At 35.3% G+C, this 23951-nt stretch overlaps 1 protein-coding gene across 1 annotated transcript in view; it reads right to left on the bottom strand.

Moving 5' to 3' along the window:
* LOC119639051 (putative transcription factor capicua) overlaps window positions 1-23951 on the bottom strand; it is a 29857-nt gene extending 5906 nt beyond the window's left edge. The window contains 14 exon segments of the mRNA XM_038036221.1: window positions 1-59; window positions 116-261; window positions 335-1832; window positions 2118-2449; window positions 2585-2753; window positions 2811-3011; window positions 3087-3635; window positions 3715-5213; window positions 5537-5667; window positions 5739-6763; window positions 6838-6984; window positions 7051-7435; window positions 7493-8303; window positions 23515-23951. The exon segment at window positions 1-59 is cut by the window's left edge and continues 4 nt beyond it. Of these exon segments, the coding sequence (XP_037892149.1) occupies window positions 1-59; window positions 116-261; window positions 335-1832; window positions 2118-2449; window positions 2585-2753; window positions 2811-3011; window positions 3087-3635; window positions 3715-5213; window positions 5537-5667; window positions 5739-6763; window positions 6838-6984; window positions 7051-7435; window positions 7493-8115 (6764 nt within the window). The 5' untranslated portion in view covers window positions 8116-8303; window positions 23515-23951.

Raw genomic sequence — 23951 nt, 5'->3', positions numbered from 1 at the left:
TGAGCCGGTTGTGGTTGTTGTTGCGTGTGCTGTTGTTGGTGCATGGGTAAAATGGTATACTGTGAAAAAAACTATTTAATTCCTTTTCTATTATTGAGCTGTAATGGAAACTCACCTGGGAATGAGCCAACATATTGTTGACTGCAAACAATATTTGTTTTTTTTGCCCTTGTTGCGGTTGTATTAAGTTACCCGAGCAAGAAACGACGCCAGCTGGAGATGATGGTACCGAATTCGACGAAGTAGCACATAGCATGGTTCCTAAAATTGTGGCAATAAAAAAATAGAAAGATCTATGGTCAATACTGGAATGCCGCAGCATTGGTGGTAGTACCTTCAGCTGTAGTAATTGTGGCGGCGCCAGCGGTAACGTTAGTAGCAACAGTTTTATTAGTTATATGATTATTGTTAGTATTAGTTTTAGCTGCTGTCGGTATAATTGTAATGCTACCACCACTTGTACCTGTACCCGCACTACTAGAGTTTGAATTAGTTTTTTGCGAGAGCGCGCTAGTAGTGGCTGTAGTTAGTAAACGTGCATTAGCTGGTAAGGTTATTTTGCTTATAAATGAAATGGATGGACGCATTGCAGCGGATGCGGTCCCCGTTGATGGACTTTGACCCAAATTGTGCTGCAACAATTGCTGAGCAATGCTTTGCTGTTGATGGCGATTCAAACTGTTTGCATCCGTTATTAACAACATGGTCTGCGGTGCTTTATTCATTTTATTTAGTTGTTGTTGGGGTTGCTGAGATAGTGGTTGTTTTAATAAGTTCTCATTTTCTCCAGCCAGTACTTTGGATGCATAACCGTTTTCGTCAGTCATATCTGCGTCATTCAAGGTATCTAAAACCAATGCATCGTAGAGCATGGCTGCTCGTCCTGTAGCCTTGGTGCCATTGCTGTCTGCATTTGTTTGTTTTTTGTGTTGCGGACGTTGGTGATAGTGGTTTAAAGGTTCGTTTTTAAATGTCAAAATTTGCCGTATCAATGGCATAGCCGTTATATTTTTGTTGTTCAAAGTAGGAATTGGTGTTGTTGTTGTAGCAGTTGTTGTTGTTTGTGATGGTGGTGAAGAGCACAATGTGGAGGATTGCATTTTAGTAAAAGGTAACTCATCATTATTGGATGATGTCGATGTCAATGAACGTGAATCACAATATGATGAAGTGGTGGTAGTGATGGTATATGATTTTTGATGAGCTGAAGAGGCAGAAGCTTCTTTGGCAGAAACTACTGTTGCGATTGTCGTGAAATTGGTCGCAGGAATGGTAGAGACTTTTTGTAAGCCACCTTTAAAAAACAATGGAGGCGGTGTAGTCAAAGTACGTATGATTGTGATCTGTTTAGCGGTATTAGAGGGTGTTTTCGTTGTTTGCAAGGGCAGCAATGCGGTCGGTGTCATTACAGTACACTGATGAGGCTCCTGATTTATATATGGTGTCGGTACACGCGTTATCACCGTCGGCGGTGTCTTGACACGACGGAAACGCCAATGATTTATCTGCTGCCTATGTGGCGAAGGAATATGTTGCTGAGGCGTTAAGGATCGGCGTACAATGGAAAAATGCTTACGACCCATTGTACTTGGAGTGGGAGTTTTTGCTATAATGCGTATACAATTGCCAGTCATTTTTGTAGTGTGGTTTGATGACATTGTTGTGGGAGTTAACGTTTTTATTTCATTTTGATGTTCAATGTCAGTGTCAAAATCAGTCTCGGTCTCATATTCATTATAATTATCGTCGTAGGTTTCGTCTTCATGTTCCATCTCATTTTTCATATCAATTTGGTCGGCATCCATTTCGTTTTCATTATTAATTTCTTCATCTTATTATTATGAGAATGAGTTGTTTGATTTGTTAGTAATTACATAAACACATACACACATATATAGAGGGGGATGCACGCAAATAATATGAATAAAAAGTAAGCATGAATTTTTTTTAAAGAGAAAATAAGAAATGCCATCCATTAGACAATTATGTTTGACATCTTCGAAAAGGGATTAGAAGAAATGTTTAGTGAAAATTTCGTTGGATGGAAACGCATGTAGATAAAAAGCCAAAAGTAAAACAAAAAACCATAAAATATGAAATGGTTGCTGAACCGATTACGTACCTCTTTGTTCCGTAGAGGGAGGAGTCCGTTGTGCGGCCTGCTGCTGCATATGTTGCGCAGTCGTTGCTGCTACTGGCATATTAAATGTAAAGATATTGCCGCTGTTTTGACCGCTGCTTGTTCCCCCTGCTGTTGACGACGAGGGTGAAGTAATATTTCTGGATAAACATCCGGTAGCATTACTACCGTTAAGTTTGTAAGGTGACGGCGGTTCCTGCTTAATATGCTTAGCGTCTATTAGATCTTCCTGCTTAATAATTACTTGCTGTTGTTGTTCTTCATGCTTTGTACTCTTCGGACTAATGGGCATCGTTTTAAATGCACCGCCTAAAGAATGAATTGGTTGGTATAAGTAAAGTAACGAAAGTAAGAAAAATTCCAAAACTAATTTAAGAAAAAGCTTTCAATGAAATAAAACTTCTGGAGCAATTTTTAAAATTAGTTTAAGAAATGAATGCTCGCCTGTCGGTTGGAATGGCGTTACACCAATGGGATTTTTTGGACTTGGATACGACAACATAGACATTTGCTTATAGCTCATGATACTACTGTCCAAAGTCGGTGGCAAAGCCTTCAGTGGTGTCGGTTTGCAAGTAGCCGGCGGTGGTGTAGTCTCGACGTGCTGCTCATCCTGAAGTAGAAAATAAGGTCGATATAGACTAATTTTCGCAATTTATTTCAAATAAACCTTTTCGGTTGAGTTTGACGTCACCTTCCGGTAATCATGTCCGGCATCTTCAACATCTGAATCGGTTACACGCTCACAACATTTGAGATCAACCGACGTTGAGGCTGACACCGCCGTCGTCTTTTGTTTATATTCCATTTGACGTCTCATACCATTTTTATTTAGATGCATCTCTTTGCGATCTGCCTCATCAATGATCATCTTTTAATTTAAAAAAAAAACAATTTATTAAAAAGTTTTAACATAAAAGCATGCAAAAATCACTGTAAAATTTACTTGTTCATCTTCTGAAGTAGTGTCATTTTTGGTTATTGGTTCGTCTTTAATGTTATTTTTTAAAGTACTCTCATTGTGGCCTCCTCCATCAGGACATATTGAATTATATTTAACTATAGTAAGCGGTATAATATCATTTTGCCCTCGTGAATTAGTGCCATTGGGCAATTCAGGGATGGTAAGACAATGATCTTGGTCAATGGAATCTGGTCCATCAACGGAACCGTTGCGTGCTTTTCCATCCGCCATGCCTGGTGCAGGTAATGACGAGCTAATATTATTTGTTGCACAACTTTTGCCGGAACTCGACGATTTACGTCTGTCCTTTGAACACCATTTCCATTCGGGATGCAATTTAAAATGTGCATCTTTGTATGATGAGGCTAATTCATTGTAAGGCGCCTTTTCTTCCGGTTTCAAAGCATACCACCATTCACCCAGAATTTTACTTACTGTACGGTTATCTTGATTAGGATGTTTTTTGTGCACTAGTTTTCGATGTTTTTTCGAGAATATCATAAACGCGTTCATAGGACGCCGTATTTTATTCTATGGATACACAAAGGTGAACAAAGGGAATAAAAAAGGTTGCAGAAAATCAAAATCGCTAAATTTCATATTTACTCACTTTTGTCATGGGACTCATTGATTCGATTTTTGACCCGCCTGAAATAACAGATTTCTCCGTGGTTCCTTGGTTATTTGCTACATTTTGCTGTTGTTGCTGCAACGCACTTAACGATTGAGAACGTCTTTTTGTTGACGTTGCCTCAATTTCTATCGAATTCCCCAACGGATCGTTGTACTTTCGTAAATTTGTATACCCATCTGAAATTTCCGATGTTGCTGAAGTACTGTAAATCGTCATACGATAATCATTCCTCGCATGTTCGTTGTTGATGATAGTAGAATGTTGGTTTTTTTTTGTGCTCAAATTAGTAGCAGATGATGTGTTGTTAGAAGAACAAGGCTCAAACACATCATCATCTAATTGCTCATCGTTATCCTCCACAGAACTTATTTGACCATTATTTATTGGTTGTTTGCTGGAGTCATTATTAAGCGAACAATTTAATGGTTTGTTAGGAGACGACATTGGTGGTTGCGAAATCATTAAAGGATTGCTGTTCACTGGCGGCGGTGGAGTGGTGGTTGTTGCTGCTGCTGGTCCGACTGTAACGGTTGGCAATCGTTTAGGTGACACTATTCCGGCGATTGTATAATTTGTGGTATTTTGAGATTTCACGGGGGATTGACTAATATGAGGCAGCAGCGTGTGCCAGTGAAAAATCGACCCCGAGTTAAAGCCGTTTTTTGGAATAATTGTGTCTGTTACTTGCTGTTGTTGCGATTGTTGTTGTTGTGGCAGGCTTTTATGGCTTTTCGTAGATTGAAGTAAGGGCAATTGCTGATGCTGTTGATTGTGTAGTAATTGGTTGATAGATGAGTGGTGCTGTGGCAACGTTTGATGAGTATTGCTCAGAGTTGTCTGTTGCGTCTGCGGTAACACTGGTACTAGCTGTGTAGCATCAACAATAACGGGATGAAAGGGCTGTTGAAGTGGTACTGCCGCGGCTGTGTTGGGTAATGTATTCGTTGAGGATGCCGGCGATATTCTTATAACACTAGTAGCATGACCCACTACCGAAGTAGTCGTGCTAGAGCTTTGCGCAGTGGATACGACCACTGGCGGCGGTGGAAGCGGCACTGGCGAAAGAGATTGCTGTTGCACTTGCATTTGTGAAATTGATAGATCGCGTTGTTTGGACGCAGATACGATTGAAGCATTCGGCTGGTGCATTACCATAGATACGGGTGACTGTTGGGGTGGTGCTGGCGTCACTGTAGCCATCGTAGATGCGTTCGATGTAACAGCTCCTGGACAGATAGCTTGTGGCGCGTATCCAACTACATTATACATAACAGGAGATGGTGTTGTCTTCCACTTATTGGCATGTGTGTCCATAGATACAGCCGAAGGACCACCACCGATTGGTGTAAAGAAATTTTGCCGATTTGTTACAACTACTTGTGGCACAGGTGAATGGTTAACATTCATAGGTGATGGCCCGTGGTTAACTGGCGAGGAGTAGGACGGTGTACCCGAACGTGAGCTACCGAGTGATACTGAAAATAAAAAAAGCTATAAGTGAAAAAAATTAAGGAACAAAAACCATGAGTAAAGTAACTTTCGTACATAAACACTTAACGTATGTCGAAATCTTGAACTTGCTGCGTTGATAAACACAAATATAGAAAGCGATTGGTATAAATGAAAGTAACAAGTACGACAAAAGCAAAAATGCTTTACATTTAAATCGAATTTTTGGTGCTTATTATTGCAACATTAGAGGTTGACAAACAAAGGAACAGAATTAATTTTGTTGCTCTTTGTGTGTATGCTTAAAAAAGTAGTGTTGCCATTACCGCTACAAAATTTATAGACTTACCCAACATGTTGGCCACATCAGTTTCTTCTTGATCAAAACGTCCTGTAATACGATAATTTGGCGAAGTTTCCGAATCTCGCGAAGTATCCTCGTCAACTTGGGTTTTGCTGCTTGAACGGCTGCTAATATCACTATTTTAATAAAAGGGTAGTTTTTGAATTACATAAAGATATTACAACAGAAGAGAAAATTCGTTTATTACTTTTGAAAACGACTGGGACCCGCCGAACGCAACGAACTGCCCTTTTGGTTTAAGTGTCGCGAACACAGTCCACGGCGCTGAGATTCCTTATTACACAATGAACATAAACGACGCCATTGTTTGCCATTGTATTTTTTGCTTACGCCGGATTCAGACACAACAATATCACCTTTTTTAAATCGATGCGGCGTATTTGCCTGAGATCGAGGTGTTGCTGGATGAGATCGGGGCGTAAGGCGTTGATCAATTAAACTGGATGTGCTACCACGACTTTGCATGCTGCTACGCTTGCTACAACCAGACAACTTTTCGGGATCCGCATCGCCCAGCAATGTGTAATTACCTATATCCACTCTTTTGAGTTCGTCATCAGAGTCATAAGAGTCATCGTATGAAGGACCTGTTGTGCCAGCTGTCCGTTGCTGCTGTTGATGTCGTTCGGAAATTATTTTTGACTCTGTCACTATACAACTATTGTTACTTGTTGCAGTTGATTGTTGCTGCTGTTGCTGATTTATGAAAGTATCTGAAGCAATTTCTGAATTACACACCATTTCTGAATTTGTATTTTCATTAAATCCAACAGAAGCACCTGCTCCATAGGATGTTTGAATTTGACTGGTAGTACTGTTAATTACTGTTGTTGAACTTTGGAAAGGTGAAGTCGCTATTGTACGGTAGAAGTCATCTGATTTTTGGTGTGAACTCGTCTGTGGTCGTTGCAATACAGTTGGGCCTGAGGCCATAACTTTACTGCTGACTGTGTATGCTATCTGCTGTTGTGATTCCTGATGATACGATAGTTGTTGATGTCCTTTAGCAAGCAAGGAACGTCCGCTTTGATATTGTGAGTGCGTTACATTAGAATGTGTAGTAATCGTATTTCTAGGCAAAATTCTCGGATGCAGGGAAACTGATTTTTTAGGCGTTGCTGGACCTATGTTTTCAACCGGAGAGACTTCATTAAGTTCATCCCACCAAGGAGGTATCAACAATCGTAAATCTGCTCGTTTTACAGCTTTTAGCTGTAAAAGAATATAACAATAACAAGGGAACAGCTAAAAGATGCCGTAATTTTAAATATTTTGCAGCCACTTACAATCGGTGCACCAGTTTCTGAAGTGACTATTTGAACTGTAAATTGCTTTGTTGCAGAATTTATATCAACTACAGTTCCTTCTATGAAAACACAACCATCACGACCTTCAATTTGAGTACGCACGCAAACACGGGCATCTTCCATTATCTAAAAAGCATTATTAATTGTTTTTATATAATGGCAAATGTTTAGTTTAATAATTTAATAGCTTACATCCGCAGCTGGTGGACTAGCGTCCAATATCACATTAAAACGTCCACTGTTAAGCACATCGGTATATAAATGGGTACCTCTTTCCGGTGGATCAAATTCGACGAAAATAGAATTCGTTGGCATATCTTTCGTTGATAACGAACGTGTTATGCCGGGTGCATAATAATTACTTAGCTTGGCTAGAACTCGTGTATTAACCCAATCTCGCAAATTTAAGACGACATCATCACTCACAACATTATTCGGGGTCGCTAGTAAAGCATTTGCTTTCGGTGGTGAAACAGTAGCAATTTGTTGTGGTTGATTTTGTGCTGACATCAAACGTTGTCCGGCGATAGTACTTTGGGAGGCAATTGGTATATGAATGCGATTGCCACTACCATTTCTGTGATGAAAATAGATGTGAAAAAGGTTACAAAATTTTTTTTTATACACATCGTACCTCGTTATAATTGTACGCTTCTCAGGACTCTCTCGACATTGGGTCCCAGTTCCTACCATAGACATTAGAGATCCACTACTTGCATCAAGCATACTGTTGCCGGCTATTTCAGTCGAAACAGGTGCTGCGGTAGATGAAGCGGTGGTGCTATTAGCCATAATGGTCGATGCTACCGTAATTGGACAATCAGTCGAAGCGACAGGTGCATTACATTGTTGTTGTGACAAAATAAATTTGTTGCTGTTATTATTGCTGGATGAAGCAATGAAAGTTCCTAACGAGGACATACCATTCCTTAAACTGAATGTTGCTATGTGCGTTGCACCCGCTGTTGTTGCTGCAGCTGCCTGTGTAGACGATATCGATGATGATTTAGCGTCTGGCGGTGATTCATGGTGACGAAGTTGATCTGCTTGATCGAGTTCGGACGGATCAAACTTACGCTTTTTAGGATGTTGGCGCGGCGGCGGTGTAGCAACAACATTAGCATTCGCAACATTTGCAGAGGATGAATTGTGTTGCTGCTGTTGTGTTTGGATGCCATGCGTTTGCTGTTGATTGTTATCGCTGGCTAGTGCTGACGTGTTATCAGTTTTCACTACCGTTGTGGATGGTGTTACCATTTTGTTGCCACAACAGCAACGGATTACTGTTCGCGTCGTTTTCTCTTATTACAACTATGCGCTAATACTGTTAAGAGGTATATTGTGGCAAATTCAGCATTTGTTGCATAAATGACAAACGCAACATGTCCTTATTTGTGTTAAACATTATACCACATTGGCAACCAATCGAACTTAGATTTAAAATTCTGCAAAAGAATTAATTAGATGCATATATATATATATATATATATACTATATATATTTAGAATTATAGTACAGTTTAAGAAAGGTGCTTGACCTCTCGTAGTTGTAGTAAACTATAGCAATTGTAATTATCACAAGTCGTCTTCCTTTTAGACAAACACATCGCACAATACAATTACATTATAATTAACAAAATACAAAATTGGGATAATACTACTACCCAGAGTTTGTTGTGCATTATGATTTATTTATTAACCCCGTAGTGTAGAGCAGCATACAACAGTGAAAAAAAAATCATATGCAGATAACAACGAATTTCGAATACTCAACAAGCACTACTAAATGTTAGTACGTTCAAATTGCTTTCGACATTTGCTGAAAAAGCAATTTTTGATTGATTATAAAAAGCTTAAGTTTAAAAATGAAATGTAATGCAAAAACAGAAAATACGAACAGTTTTACAATTTTGCCATCATATTATTCATGGTATTAAGCAAAACTCCGAAAAAGTGATTTTTGACTTGATGCGTTTTTTGTTGGTTTAACCAACAAACAATTGTACACACGAATATTCTTTACATAATCGTACATAAATTTTAATTTATACATTGACACCACGATACTGTAAGCGGAGTTTTACTGTTTGCTGATGACGACGATGTGATGGATAAATAAATATTCATATGTTATTTAGAATTAAAGAAAAAACAAAAAATGCTCTGCTCTTCCCCTCTTTATTTTTCCGTCTAATATGTACTATAAAAGCCGTAGCTTTTGATTATGACTTTCTTATATAGTCATGCTTATCACCAACCAAAGCAAAAACAATGCGAGTAGTGTACTGAAAATAAAAAGAGGAAAAACATAAATAAAAAAGTGGAATACATAATAAAACAAGAGAGAGAAAATTAGAGAGAGAGAGAGAGAGAGAGATCCTGAGTGTATGCTTGATGGAGAGATGCAATTGTAAACAAAATCTCATAGTCAATGCTTTTCTGTGTAGGGCGAGGGGGAGCATAAATTGAGAGAAGAGAAAGGAAACATTAGTGTTACAGGAATGAATGTATAGTAGTACTCTGACTGCTTAGTCATTCAAGCGATTTGTATAATATTATACATATGTGTGTATGTTGGATTACTCACACATATCCATCGCGTGCGTATGTGTGGATATGTAAGACAAAAAATTATATTAATGCAACTAACAATCTAGGCACTATGAGAATTGCTCACAAGGCTAGGCAAGAGCTGAGGAATTCAAAAGTGGAGAATTAAATTTTATCAGCGTAGGAGTTACATACAACACAATAATACTTGAATGCATGCAAATGCGGAATAACGTGAAACGCGAAGGAAAGAGGCAAGAGATTTACCCCGACAACCATTGAATAAAAATGTAAAAAAGTGGAAGTGCTTTTCAAAGGGTTGGCAAACAAAACCATCCTATCCTGTTCAACAACAGAAAGCATACTCAGACAAACCCAATAGACATACACACACGCGTTAGGATATAAGCGAGGTGCTTTTAAGGCAATGGCGGCGGTTTGATGGTGTTGTGATTGTTGCGTGATTTTTTTTCTTTTCTGCTTTTTTTTTGTGGGTAAACGCGCGGTTAAACTCTGCGCCTACAAGTGCTGTACATATATACAAATATATGCATATAGAGAAGAGAAGAGAAGATGCATTCACTACTACTACGCTGAGTTGCCCTTTATGCCAACTACTAAGGAACAGGGCAAACTATTTTTTCATTGCGTTCGTAATACTAAATATACTTTTTATGTGCACCCAGCGCTCTACCTTTTTTTTTCAATTTCACCTCTTCGCTACAAAGTCTTCTGCTGGCTATTTGAGTTGCTCTACACGGTTAGTGATTGTCAAGGTGTTTGCCAGATTGTACTCATGAATTATCTCCAACAAAAAGATAAACTTTGTGTTTTATATATAATTGAGCCAAATTCGCATAATCAACAAAAGAAACTTTTATATACAGGTGTAGGGAACGACCGATAATATTAAAGGTAATTTTCAAAAGGGCCCAAAATAGTGATATACAAAATCTTTCTATTGAGGAGCTCGCAATTTAAAACAAGGGATCTTCGCCACTATTGCCTGCCGTAGAAGTAGACTTTGAAAACACGGGGGTACGATGTACATATTGTTCGTACAAAAGAACCGTTGCTAGGCCCTAAGGAAAAAAGGCTCAAGATTTTTACTTTAATACAACCGTAATTGGTAACGATCGATAAATCATTTAAGGCGAATGTGATTTAATTCTTACTTGCCCGAGAAATTCTTTCCTTAGAATATAATATGCATGCTTAGCAAAGGGCATTCTTCACTATATGCATCTCTTTGAGATTTTATAAAGAGATATGTAGAAATTCTGTTGGAAGTTCATCGTGCAAATTCAGTTCAGTCAGGATGCTCGTCGTAGGAAGCATTGGTGATGAATGTCCCATCATTCTTCCACATGTGCCTAAATAAATTTTACAACGTTTTACCATCACGCTGTTAGTGAACAGTTAAGGAACTCTGATTCGCCTGCATTTTGCAAAGATTTACATAGGCAATGTTTAGATTAGAAGCGTTTCTTACTTAAAAAAAAGTTTTTGAGAACCACCGCGAAAAAATTTTTTATTCGTTTATCAAGCGGTAGGTTTATTTTTTGAAATTTGGAACTTTTAATTAACGGATGATGGGTTATGTTCTCGAGTCCTTACGCTATTTTTGCGATATGCACTTCTTTTTTATGAGTGCAAGAAAATGAGCAGAAAGTGAAACGTATACACAAAGGAAAAGATGCTCAGGTTTTTTGACAGACACAAGTCTCCCTTTCTGTCCCTTTCTTCTTAATGTACACATACATGCTGTTCTGGTTTATTTGCTACCAATATATATTGACGAAAGTTCGAAAATATCCTTACGGTTCAAGAATGGGCCTAAGGGAAACACAATAGTGAGGGAGTCAACAACACGACTAGGCACAACGCATTGAAATACTTGTTAGGGACGAATATGATTCTAAATTTTCTAAAATTACCTTGAGTTTTAATTCTCATGTAAGTAAAATTTTAGTGAAGGATAACATCACTCTAACTTTACTGGAAATATTTTTTTGGCTTGTCTAATAGATGTTTTGCGCTTTTTATAGTAAGTGGAAATGACTACAATGCCAAGACTATTCCCAAAAGACTTACAAAAAAACTTATTTTAAAAGGATCCTTGGGGGAATAATTCAAAAAATGTAAAAGTAGATAGACGTGCTTACGAAGTCAACCATTTAACAGTTACCTGATAATGTGTAAGCAAAGCGATCGAGACCATTTGTGAAAGAAAATCTGTAACAGTTTCGGCAATAATTTTTCGGATATTTCTCCAGAGGATAGCGACTTTCATGTGACAATTATTTTTTCAAGGTGATTCAATTTTGCTATTGTGGGTGCGCCTGCGGACAAAACGCAATTATTGCGTTTTTCATCAATTAAGGAATGCACGTACTAAATTTCAACTCCGTTTTGCAGCCTTTGGTAAGAAAAGATATCGAAAACAAGATCAGATAGAAAAAAAAATTGTTTATGGTCATTTTTAAATGTCTTTCGTTAAAAATTAAAGACAGCAACATTTTTTGAAAGATTAGGCGCTTTTTGTGACTCGTAATTTGAAATGAGACAAATTCAAGTAGTTCTAGGGTTATGAATGATGCAAAAAGGAATACGCCAGTCCCAAATTATCATCTGATTATCTGATAGGTATAGCTTTCGCGATCTGCACGCGGTATTCGGCTTAAACCACATTTCGCCTTCCTCTTCTTTTCTGTCGAATGCTGTTCGAATTAAAGAGTAAAGGAAAGGTACTATGCGAAAATTTCCTATTTTCTTCACTATAGAAGCCTTTCTGTGCTGGTACATATGGAACGCATATATATGTGTACTTTGGTTCATTTGTACATATTTTCTGTTCTTTTTTCCCTCATTTTTTCACTGACGATGTTGTGATTGCTTTGCGCCATTTGAGAGACGAGAGAACGACTAGCGGGTAGAAGGACCAACAAGAGAGAATAGGCAGGAAAATCAACAAAAAAAAAGTTATTTATTCAGTAACGTGGTATGGTTTAACAGAAAATCTCAGCACTTTGCTAGAGAAAAATGTTTCGTTTTGTTCTTCCTCTTTCTTTGCCGCCTAGCAACAAAAGCACCATACTTGATGGGCCTACGAACGCAGAAATCAACTACAGAGTAACAATAACCGTTCCCTGGGTATATGTACAATGTACATATGTATACCTCTGTAGTAGAGTTCATGTACACATTACGCCACGAAATGGTAGCTGTGTGCGTATGCTAGCTAGTCAGCCAGCTTTTCATAAGATATTTACTGTGATTTGTATATTTTCTTTTGCTCTGCCAATCTACTTACTAATGGTTGACGGAGATGTGAGTTGTTTTTTCTTCTTTTTTCATATTTTTATTTTTAATATTTCTTTACAATTCTCCGCTGTACGTACGTTACAGCATCTCGTGTATGTACATGTTAGCATGTCATAAAGTATTTAGATGAATTATTTATGTACTATGAAAAAAATTTATCGGAGGATTAGTAAAACCCTTACTATTTCGTCGTATTTAGTAATTTTGCAAAGTTGGGTCAGCTAACAGACACCATATACATAATGTTATTGCTGTAGATGATGTTTTAGTTTTGCCTGTTCCTATATAGATGTACGTGTATATGCACTTGATATATTAACTAAACTTTATGGGATGGTTAAATCCCATTGTAATTATTTTACAATTTTTTTGAAGGATGCCTGCCTTCAGGCATCTGTATACGCAATTTTATTTTATCGATTTATTAATACTGTCTTCCAGTACATTAGAGTTGAACGCATCTAGAGTGTTCTGGACTTGTTTTGCAATATATATGATGGGGCGTTCTCATTCCTTTTCACGTGTTATGGATGTTCTAATCAATTACCTATATTTTTGTTGGTAGCATTTTGTAGGGTTATATGTACACTCAATTTTTTTTTTACACGATTTTGAAATGAAACCAGTGAGAGCAAATGCACTTTTTTTATCCGAATTTCTTGTTCTAGCGCGAATCCATAAAAAAACGGGTGAGATAATTTGCGAAGGCTTGAAATTTGCTACAAATGTGGAACCATATTTTCTTGTTCATGACCTTGAAATGGGACGTGCATTAAAATTTCAACGCAACCTTAAGTTTCGTGTACTTGAATATCAAAAACGAACGAAATATTTTTCAAGCCGGACAGTTATGCCACAAATCTGACATATGTGACGTATTTACTGATGATAAGACTTTTGATCCAATCCATAAGAAGCGTGCATGCAAGGAGCAGTTAATAGTTCAGAAATTGATTTTTATTACTAACTTCAATTTACATTTTTATATATTGTACCTATGGACTGACATTTCAATGCGTACTACTTTTAATTTTTTTTGTAATAAAAACGACTGCAGTTTTCCTACGAAAATATTTGGAGTTTTTTCATCTTAAGCGTTTTTTTTTTGCACGAATTTCTAGAAATGCATTTACCGTGCAAGGAAAGAGTTGGTTGTCCTCCGTTGATCCCAGCAAATACATCGGCACGGCTCAGTAGCACATCACTTTGAGTTGCACAGAAGAAATAAAGCTTCCCGAAATTGGTATTCTTTGGCTTATAGCATAATAGGACCTGAAGAAAAAAAAAGGATTTTCTCGAGTCCTTCAACTCTAGCATATGGGTTGTGGCGGAACTCCTGAAAGGAATAGATTGATATGGAAGGGCTCTTCCAGTACTCTATAGTATTTCGTATTAAAGAATAGCTAAAGCTTAATAAGTGTTCTTTACTTTTCATCAACATATTCGAGGTAGCGGAGCATATTAATATTTGTAACAGCTGCCACAAGTTTTGCAATTTTTGTTCCTATAAGCCAATCGGCCTAACTAATATATTATTTGAAGAATTCCATTAAAAAATCAATAAAAAGCCATCTTTTAAACTTTTAGAGAAAGTTTTTTTCGTTTCTAAATATGATAGTAATATAATAATGTAATATAATATATAATAATATTATAATAATAATAATATTTTAATAACAATATTTTGCCGCGGTGGCGTTAATACGTAGGTACCGAATTTTCTACGTTTACTTTTGCTTTGAAATATATATTCCGAACTTGATTAGCTTATTCCATCGATTAAAGCTTTCTGACTTTTTTATCTTAACATTGGCTTTCTGTCTAAAAGAAACATTGAAGATTTTTTACCTCATCTCTCTTTTTCGCTTTTAAGGTAAGGCCATCATAGCAAAGTGTGTACCCAGCACTAATTCGCAGCTCAAAGTACACACAAAGCAGTATGTTGACCTCTAAACTAAATTGAGTGATAAAACCGTTATTATTGCCTCCAACACTTCCTTTTGTAATACAGTTGTCTGTTAAATAAATTGCGGAGATAATAGCAAGTGCAGGCACATTTAGACGCTAAACAGTACATAATTTGCAGGCGAGAAATTAATTTCAAGCAAATTAACAAATAACATTTTTCTATATTAGATGTAGACAAAATAAATAATATATTATATAAAAAATATTTTTTTAAAATACTGTTTTATATAAATGAACTAAGAGATGGAAAATAACTTTCGTAACGTTCACTGTTATTCGATTTTTCTAAACGAGCTGTTCTTTATATTGCTTAAACTATTCTGACTGTTCAGTAATTTTTTCGATATTATTTTGTTTTACGCGCCTATGTCCGATGTTTTTATAATTTAACAGTTAATTCATTGATACATTTTTATTTTTAAAAACTTGGTAAAGTTCTCACATTGTAACGTGAATGCATATACGATCGACGTAAAATGGTTTTTTTTCGAAATCCAATATTCTTGTCCAACAGAACTAAAGAAACAATTCTTCTAGTGTGTGTGTTTGTTTAGGATTTTTTAGCACAATTTTATGAATTACATATATTCACCGATAATATTACGACGAAGTCATTTCAAAAAAAAGCCGGTAAGAAAAAGGCTCTAAAGAGGAGGCCGTAAATAGAAATATATTAGCTCTCTTTCTCTCTTTGTCGCTTCCCCTCGTCAAAAGCAATTGGTCAGCGAAATTATTAAATATTTTCTCTTAAGTATTTTGACAGAAACAAAAGTTTTATGCCTTAAATAGCAAAACAGAATAAACCTACAAAGGAACGAACAGCAGACATATATATGTAAAGTTAAAACAATCATATTCCATATTCGCGTATATTCAATATAGACGATAAAATTTTAAACGCGTAAAGGAAATTGAAGAAAAAAAAATAAAAAATAAACAATTCTGGTTTATACATAAATGCACGAGCATATATCTAGCGTAAGACAATTTGAACATGTGTACACGGGATATACACAAAGAAGCATGCATACGCAAGCCCCAACATGCTCAAGACCAGTAGCCACCATCATATGAACACGATTTTTATTTTTTATTTTTACAATTCCAGTTTTTTATATTCTTTCATTGTACGAGTGTGTATAACGTAAATATTTTATGTTTACTTTTTGATATTTTATTTTGATGTAGTTGTGCGTGCGGTTTTTTTCACGTTGCTCTCGCTCTCTCGCTCTCTCTGTCTCTCTCCTCTCTTTTACGTTATTTTTACTATTTATTTATAAATTTTGTACGCCTTGGACACAAACAACTTTAATAATGATCGAAACGAGAGAGAATACCAGTTATTTTTCAATGGTTTTTTTCTTTTATTAATGAACGCCTACGTTGAGAAGAAATACACACAATAGCAAAATCATTGTAAATCCGATTTTCACTATGATGATCTTTCTGCTTCATCGTGAATTTAAATAATGATCGACTTTTACGATGGTTGTTTTTTTAAATTAATTAAAAAGAAACCGCATATTTGCAATGTTGCAATAAGTTTACGACAATGCTATATTACTAAATAGTTCTAGTAAATCTCTATTACATTTACAATAATCTGCAACCGTCTTTAGTTAAATGTTTTCGTGTCGAACGTCTGCTTATTATATAGATGGAATGGTGAGAGAAACCGGTTTTCATGGGCTCTTCTAAATGCTCCTCTCGCTTAATATTAACTCTTTTTCACGAGTTCTTAAAACACTGCAGACGGAACGTTAACGCATAAAAACTATTAAATATATACATATATATATATACATATTAAAAAAAACGGCAATATCAGAAAAGGTAGCTACTATTATATTTTTTATTTGTCTTTAAGAAGTCCAATCGGGATCGAGTCGCCAAATAGTAAAGGAATGATCTTCGTGCATATATCCACCTTTTTCTACTTTTTTCTGCTTTATAAAACAGAAGCTTCCAAAATTACAATTGGCATTAATCTTTTATTTTTTAACTATAACATAACATGTTATATATAGTCTACACAGTACTAAAGCTGACAATACCAATTAATATTTCGTTAACTCCAGACGTCAATGTATCTCGGTTTGGATTCAAGAAAATGAATATAATAGCTTTAATCTTCTGAAGATCGTACTTTTTGAAGCATAGGTATGCAAAATTGATATTCTTTCCCATCAGTAGAATCTAGCAATAAATATGTTCAACAAACTCTTTGCGTTATGTTATTGAAAATTGCAATCAGAAAGTTTCAGCTCATTCATTGTGCTTATCAGAGATCACCTACGGACTAGACCCGCAGCATATATATATATATAGGGAGAGGTGGGCGGAAAAACATTTATCCAGGTTGGTGAACGCCTGATTTCGGGAGCATAGCTTGGATGCCGCTGAATGACGAAATCACTTTCTCGGAAAGACGCGTCATGTTGCCTGTAGCAGTAAAAAAGAATTATGGAAAAATATTCAAACGGTACGGTACAATAGCCCAGAAATAGAAGCTGTCCTTAAAAACGATGGCTATTGACTGCCTGCATTGATATCTGTAAAATACTTTACTTTTAAGTACTAAATATTGGGTTATTTTCAAGTTTTTTTTGTATATTCACCCATTTTATTGTCCACCTGGAAACATGCGATATTTTTGAACTGAATTTCTTTTAAGTTTTTGTTTATACTGAACATAATTTTAAAACCACTTTACAATAAGGAAATATTTCTACTTTACAAATAGATATATATTACATATAATAGGAGGAGGACAGTCGCAATCGAGTCAATGCGCCTGTTGTTTTCTTGTTAAACTTTTGGCGCTGCAAAACAGCACCAGAAAGATACAACTTGTCGCGTAAACCCCACCGATCACGTTGAAGTCGAGAGTCAATTTTAGAAAAACATAGTATCGCACATCGCTTAAACATGTTGCAAAGTAAGTATTATGTTTTGCATACTTTCCAAGCAAGGATTTATAACATGAGAATTTACGCTAATCAATCTTTGTGTGCTATAAAAAAAAAATTTATAGGCGTCTTTTTGTAACACCCTTAATTCATACCGCACCGTATCGAAACCTTATTATAAAAAACTTTTTTATTCATTCAATTTTAAGATGTAAAATTTTATGACAGGTGAAAATGTCGTTTCAAGTGTACAAATAAATGAAAATGACGGCGCTGCATATCCAACGTCTAGATATTCAAGGTCAAAACATTTGCAAGAGTCAAAACCACTTCCAATGTTCGAACACTTGTTTTCGCAGCATGTCTATAAGTATCTCGAAAATGCATGGAAACATAAAACCAATAAAATATCTAACTTTATTGCAGCGACCAGACTGACCATTTAGTGTACCTTTTTAAAAAAAGACAAGCCGACAATCTTGATTGCTGGTGATCATTCTACTTTTAGTACTAGAATTAGTTTCATTGGTCTAAATAAATTGTAATAATAATGATAAAAGGGACAGCTTCAAGCTTTAATAAAAAATAACTAAAAACATTATTGTGGGTCACGGTCCACCATTAAATAATAAATAATAAAATGTGGGTCTGTCTCAAATCTTTTTTAGTATTGCACACACTCGCGCAAACTTAATATAGCCTTGTGCCACAAATGATGTAGAGTATGAAAATATATTCAAAAAATAATAATGGGGATCACACATTTTCTTCAAAAATTGCAGTTAACTTAAATTATTTCTCAAAGTTATTCTCGAAGTCTCTCCGTTAACGACAAAATTAAAAGCAAAAAGCAATTGAAAAAAATCCAGGGAAATACATGTTTGATATTTTGATGTCGTGGTGGGAGCCAGTTTCTTCTTCTTTATTTTGTAGTCTCTTTGCGGATTAGTTTTGTTTATACTGATCGTCATCATTCGATAGGGGTACTCTGTAGCGCTGAAGGTAGCGGGAGCAATTAGAAATCCTAGCTAAACTTGTTATAACGGGCAAAACTATATAAGAATAAGATAAGGAATATTGAAATTTTGGCTAAATCATAGTGGATATAAGACTACTCTATAGTATATAGAGGGACTCAGAAACAGGGCCCATTCTCCTCTATTTTAATGACTTAAAAAAAAATTCTATCTTAATTTTCGGGTAAAATTCATAAAAACTTTCTAATGGATGATGTTTCCCAAATCTGTTTTTTTTCCAGATACTCCTCCCATCCAGAGGTTTTTGGAAATCTAAGTGACGCTACTCGTTTTATTTAACTGAGTATATTTTATCACTACTAAATGAAAGAGCGCATAAAAGGGCATTTCTCATTACTCAGAAATTTTATTAAGGGAATGATGACGACATTCTCCTCCTCCTCCCTCTATTCCCTATCGCATCATTTATGGATACCTATACTAGAAAAACTTCCTACAAGTATATAAAACAGGTTCCCATTCTAAATAAATAACCAAGAATGTTTATTTACTATACCGTAGCAAAGCAAAAAAAAATAAGATTGTATATGTATTTGTTTTACGCGAAAACCAAAAGTGTTTCAGATTACAAACAAAAAGAAAAATACAAATGTTAAAAAAAAATCCAGTTTTCTATTCAATTAACTTGAAATATTTATTCACACACTAGAGCAACAACATCAAGCACAATCACTGTTAATGTGTACGCTTACTTTTTTATGAATCGCCTCATAGTGCTTACAATGAAATTAATTGAAGTGTTATATAACATAATGATTGCTATGTTACTTAAAAATTGGCTTTTAATTTAGTGGAATTAATTGTCAAGAAGCTCTCTAAACTTACTCATGGGGGGCATACTAAGCCACACATGTATACGCATGCACGCACATATACACATATGGATATATGTTCAATAAGTGTTATTAGGAGTCTGCTGAAGCTGAGCAGTTCTAGTTATTTATTGCTTTTTCTGCTTTTTTTTGTTCTATTTGACGCATTAAGTATGTGCATACGGATATAGGTTTGGAGAATTAACCGAATGAATGGTGTGTATGTATTGTATATAAAAATTTTTAAGAAATGTTGCTGAGCTTGCTATTAAATGTCCACACATACACAAGTAGGCGATTCTCTAATTTACTATTAATCGTATGTGAACAGAATATATATTTCATGGAAATTCTATTGCATTTCATTATAGATGAAATAAAAAAATAAAAAAAAAAAAATACCCACAATATTAAACAAACAATTGAAAATATGTACGCGTGCACTTATGGTGTGCAAGTATGAACATGTTCGAGTGTAAAAATATACACAAAAAATAAGGAAAAAATGTACTTAATTTGAATACAATGATAAAGCGAAAGCACGTAAGCATTGTGGCTATACAATAGTAGCGCGAGTAGGCCAACCTATAACTATTGAAAAGGCATAAATAGAACAGTTTATGGCTTTAATTATAAATCGCGACGAAATGTACGCACATCTGCGCGTGTGGATCAGCTTATAATAAGCAATATTTTCGAAAAATAGTTCTTATTCTTCGTTTACATCTCTTCTTTTACTGCTACTGTGCAGGTAACAACAATCCTTCACCTAGGACAACAAGCAAACAGTTGTCTGAAAATCTAATTTAAAATCCCCTTTTTTGTTTTTAAGAAACAAACGCTTGCAAATCATTCATGAAATCGGAAAATTTTAATTTATCGAAAAATTTTGTTAAAAAACTTTCTCAAAACTGGGCTAAAAATTAAACGCAAAAAAAAAAAATTAAACAAACTTGAGACAACAAAACTTCTTTTGAATATTATTATCATTATTATTAAAAATTTAGCCAGAGAATAAATTCTAAGGCTAAAGTCTTAAAGCACCAGCATTCTAAGGCTTTCGGCTTTATTAAAAACTCTACCGCACTTGAGATTTGAACCCACAACCATTGAGTTGCTAGTCGAGACTGTTGCCCTACTTGGCCACTCAGGCGGATTTCTTTTGAATAAAATACCTATAAAATTGAAAAACCGATGATAGAGATTGGAAGTTGTCGCATGCAGCTTGATATGCAGACGTCCAGTGGCGTAAATGCTACGAGTTGGAAATAGCATTGGGAGTAGTACATTTTCTTCCAAAAATGGAAATGGACGATCACGCCCACTGTATGTTATAATATACTGAAAATATAAGATTCGATCTGAACTGAATATATATATATGTCTTTCACTCACTTTTTTTTATTTGATTTAAAATAAAATGCTACAACAAATCAACGAACGCTTGTTTGTTTATAAGAAATGAGATCCATTGTATACGTGCAGCGAAAACTATAGTGTAGACAAGGTTGACGGAAAGTTTCGCAGTCCTTCAAATTACAAACTGCAGCCATTGAAAATGCTGAGTATGGCGTTTACGTTTGTTTACATAAAATTAGACCACGAATGTTTAACTCCAGTGATATCACAGCAAGGTGGGAAGCCATTTCGACTTCAATTCGCGACTGGCACCGGTTTTAGTGGCTGTAACAGGTAAAGATGACGTTCCATAGACAAGTAGATGGTTTCATATTGAATTAAAGGTTCTTTTTTTTATAGCAAACGGTATTTATATTTCGAGCAGAGAGAAATGTGTTTAGATTGTATGTTTGAAGCATAACTTGCAACACAGATTAATGAAGCTTTCCTATGCGTTCAGGCTTTATATGCTACAGTTGCCCTAGATTTCAAATGGAGCCACCGCCTACATAAAATTGCATCCCAGCTTTTTACCCTTGTTACATGCTAACCAATGTATGTAGCAATTTAATATTCAAACAATTGCAAGTCGATAACTTTTGCTTTATTTCTTAAAAATTTTTGGACTTTCTTGCGACAATCTAAGCATTAACAGATTGGCTACCATTGCTTCGAACTAGTAACACCTTCTGTTCATTTGTAAAATTGAAAAAATTATTTTGCTTAACTAAACGAAATATCTGAACAACAATCTTCAATAACTTTTTCATTTTCCCACTGGTTTCTTTTATCTACTTTTTTGTTGTTGCAACGCAAACAGTGTTTACAAAGATCAATCAGTTAATTATATTTGCAAATTTACAAAATTGGAAAAAACTGTTGTGTCAATGTACAAAAAAGAAAGAAAATGTTATTGATTTCAAAATTTAACCTCACTTGACACCAAGCGAAATCGACTCAAATATGAAATGTATTATCATCTTCCGAGTTTGCGCAGCCTTTTTAGTTTCTTAGTTTTGCATACTAAGCAGAAGGAATGTACTAAGCGCAGTTCACTTGTATCTTGTATATTTTCTTTCACTAGTAGAAAAGTAGCGCAAAGGGACTATAAAATACAAAAAAAGTAGAAGAGGACTCGAAAAGACGCACATCTGGTCAGCTTATTGTAAATAAATCATCCATATAAAAATTAATCATTCAAAGCATGAACTAAAGATTAAAATTAATTGAAATATATATATGAAGATGAATAGTAAGTGAATAATGTAAATATATACACATGAGTAGCATTACAAAGACGTCTACAAATAATACTATCACACGGCGCTTTAAACGATTGTGGCGGCGCTGCATAAAATAATTGTGGACGCCTACACTATTACGCTTTAGTTAAAATGTATATATAAAATATGTAAAGAAACGTACTTGTAAAATTGCTCGGATCAACCAAAGATAGACAGACATATCGCGAATCGTTCAAATAGAACTGAATAGGAAAAAACTGTATCTATTCGGCTTATTTTTGTTATATACACCTTTAATTTGTGCTCAAAATTCGATGGCAAACTGATGGTACACCCATTTACTGGATATCGTGCCATACATATTGTATACATTTCAAATTCTTTATTTACCTGTTTTCGTATTAATTTTGTAATATTACCGTTCCTATATGAACAAAGCCCGGACGTACACTTATGTACTAAATAAAAATAATAATAAAATATTTAACTTTATATGGAATCCTTGTTTTATTTCATACTCTAAACTAAGAGAATTTTTAAAACCATAATTTAACAGGTAAGAACATTATTTTCAACTGTTACTGAAAAGGTTAAAAATAAAAACGGAAAAACTACATTTCGGTAGTCTACACTATTGGCTGGGCGTGGGTGATTTTTGAACGTGTTTTTGCCAAAAATGAAGTAAACTGTTTCATTTTTGCGATCAGAAGAATATTTGCGAGAGATGTTGCATAAAGCCGTAGACAGGCGGGCGTAAACAGATTCGGAATTTGATGCTCCTCAACAATATGTATTCTTTGAAGGCCTCCTGAAGAACTGCACTCTGCAGAGTGTAGCTCCTTGCAATTTATGAGACGGGGAACGGTTTAAGATAATACAAATTATTAGTTTTAAACAATTGAGAGCGAATAAGAGGATCAAATTTGCTTAACTTAATTTGCTCAAACTTATTCTGACTTAACGGTCGTTCCTTTTTCTTATACAAAGAAACCTTATTAAACAGTCAAATTTTTCCCAAAGTGTTGATAATTGCCTTAGTTAATAGATCCAATTTTAATAATAAAAATTTAACAAATTCACTGCCTGATATGCCAGCCATTCGTATTGTCGCCTTAAAAGTGACTAAAACAGCTGACATGGTACGCTTCTGAGTAATCCAGCCTTACATAGATTCTAAGCTGGTGAGCGAGTACTACGATGTGGTGAGAGAATGAGACAGTGGGAGCCACAAACTAGCACATCGCTAAAATAAGTGAATGAATATAAAGTAATCTTTTGTCTGAATGTCTGTATTAGCAGTTTGCTGCTATTGCATTGTTGTTATTGCAGAAATACACATGAATGCGTTTTTGTTTCTATGTACATGATTTGTGCGCATATTTATAATTAAAAAATTGCAAATTAATTGAACTTACCGGGCGTGATAGATGCTCGTAATGTTGATATATTAAAAATAAAAATATACCAAGACGTTTTCGATTTTGCAGACACATAATTTTCCAAAACACCAAGTACGCCTGTATGATTGTGCATTAGTGTGTGTAGGCAACAAGACTAAAACTAGAAGATATTTCACATTTATTGACTGTCTGCCGTTTCTTTTTCCTTCCTTCTTTTAATAAACTGTGAATAAAATTTTTACAATTTGCTGACTGTGTGCCTTTAATTATACAAACTTCTACTCATAACTAAACAAATGCATTTTTTCACTTTTTCTTTGCTTCACAATGATGTGAATTCATCTTTTCGTTTTCACACATTTTATTACACAACTGCAAATTTTGCAATATTAAATCTTCGCTTCACATTTTTTTTTTGTTTCTTATTTTTTTTTTAAGTTTTCAAAGAAATT

This window comes from Glossina fuscipes, unplaced genomic scaffold, assembly GCF_014805625.2.
Source record: "Glossina fuscipes isolate IAEA_lab_2018 unplaced genomic scaffold, Yale_Gfus_2 111, whole genome shotgun sequence".
In the NCBI taxonomy this organism is placed as follows: domain Eukaryota; kingdom Metazoa; phylum Arthropoda; class Insecta; order Diptera; family Glossinidae; genus Glossina; species Glossina fuscipes.
The sequence above is the reverse complement of the archived record's forward strand: the minus strand, read 5'-3'. Positions and strand labels throughout refer to the sequence as shown.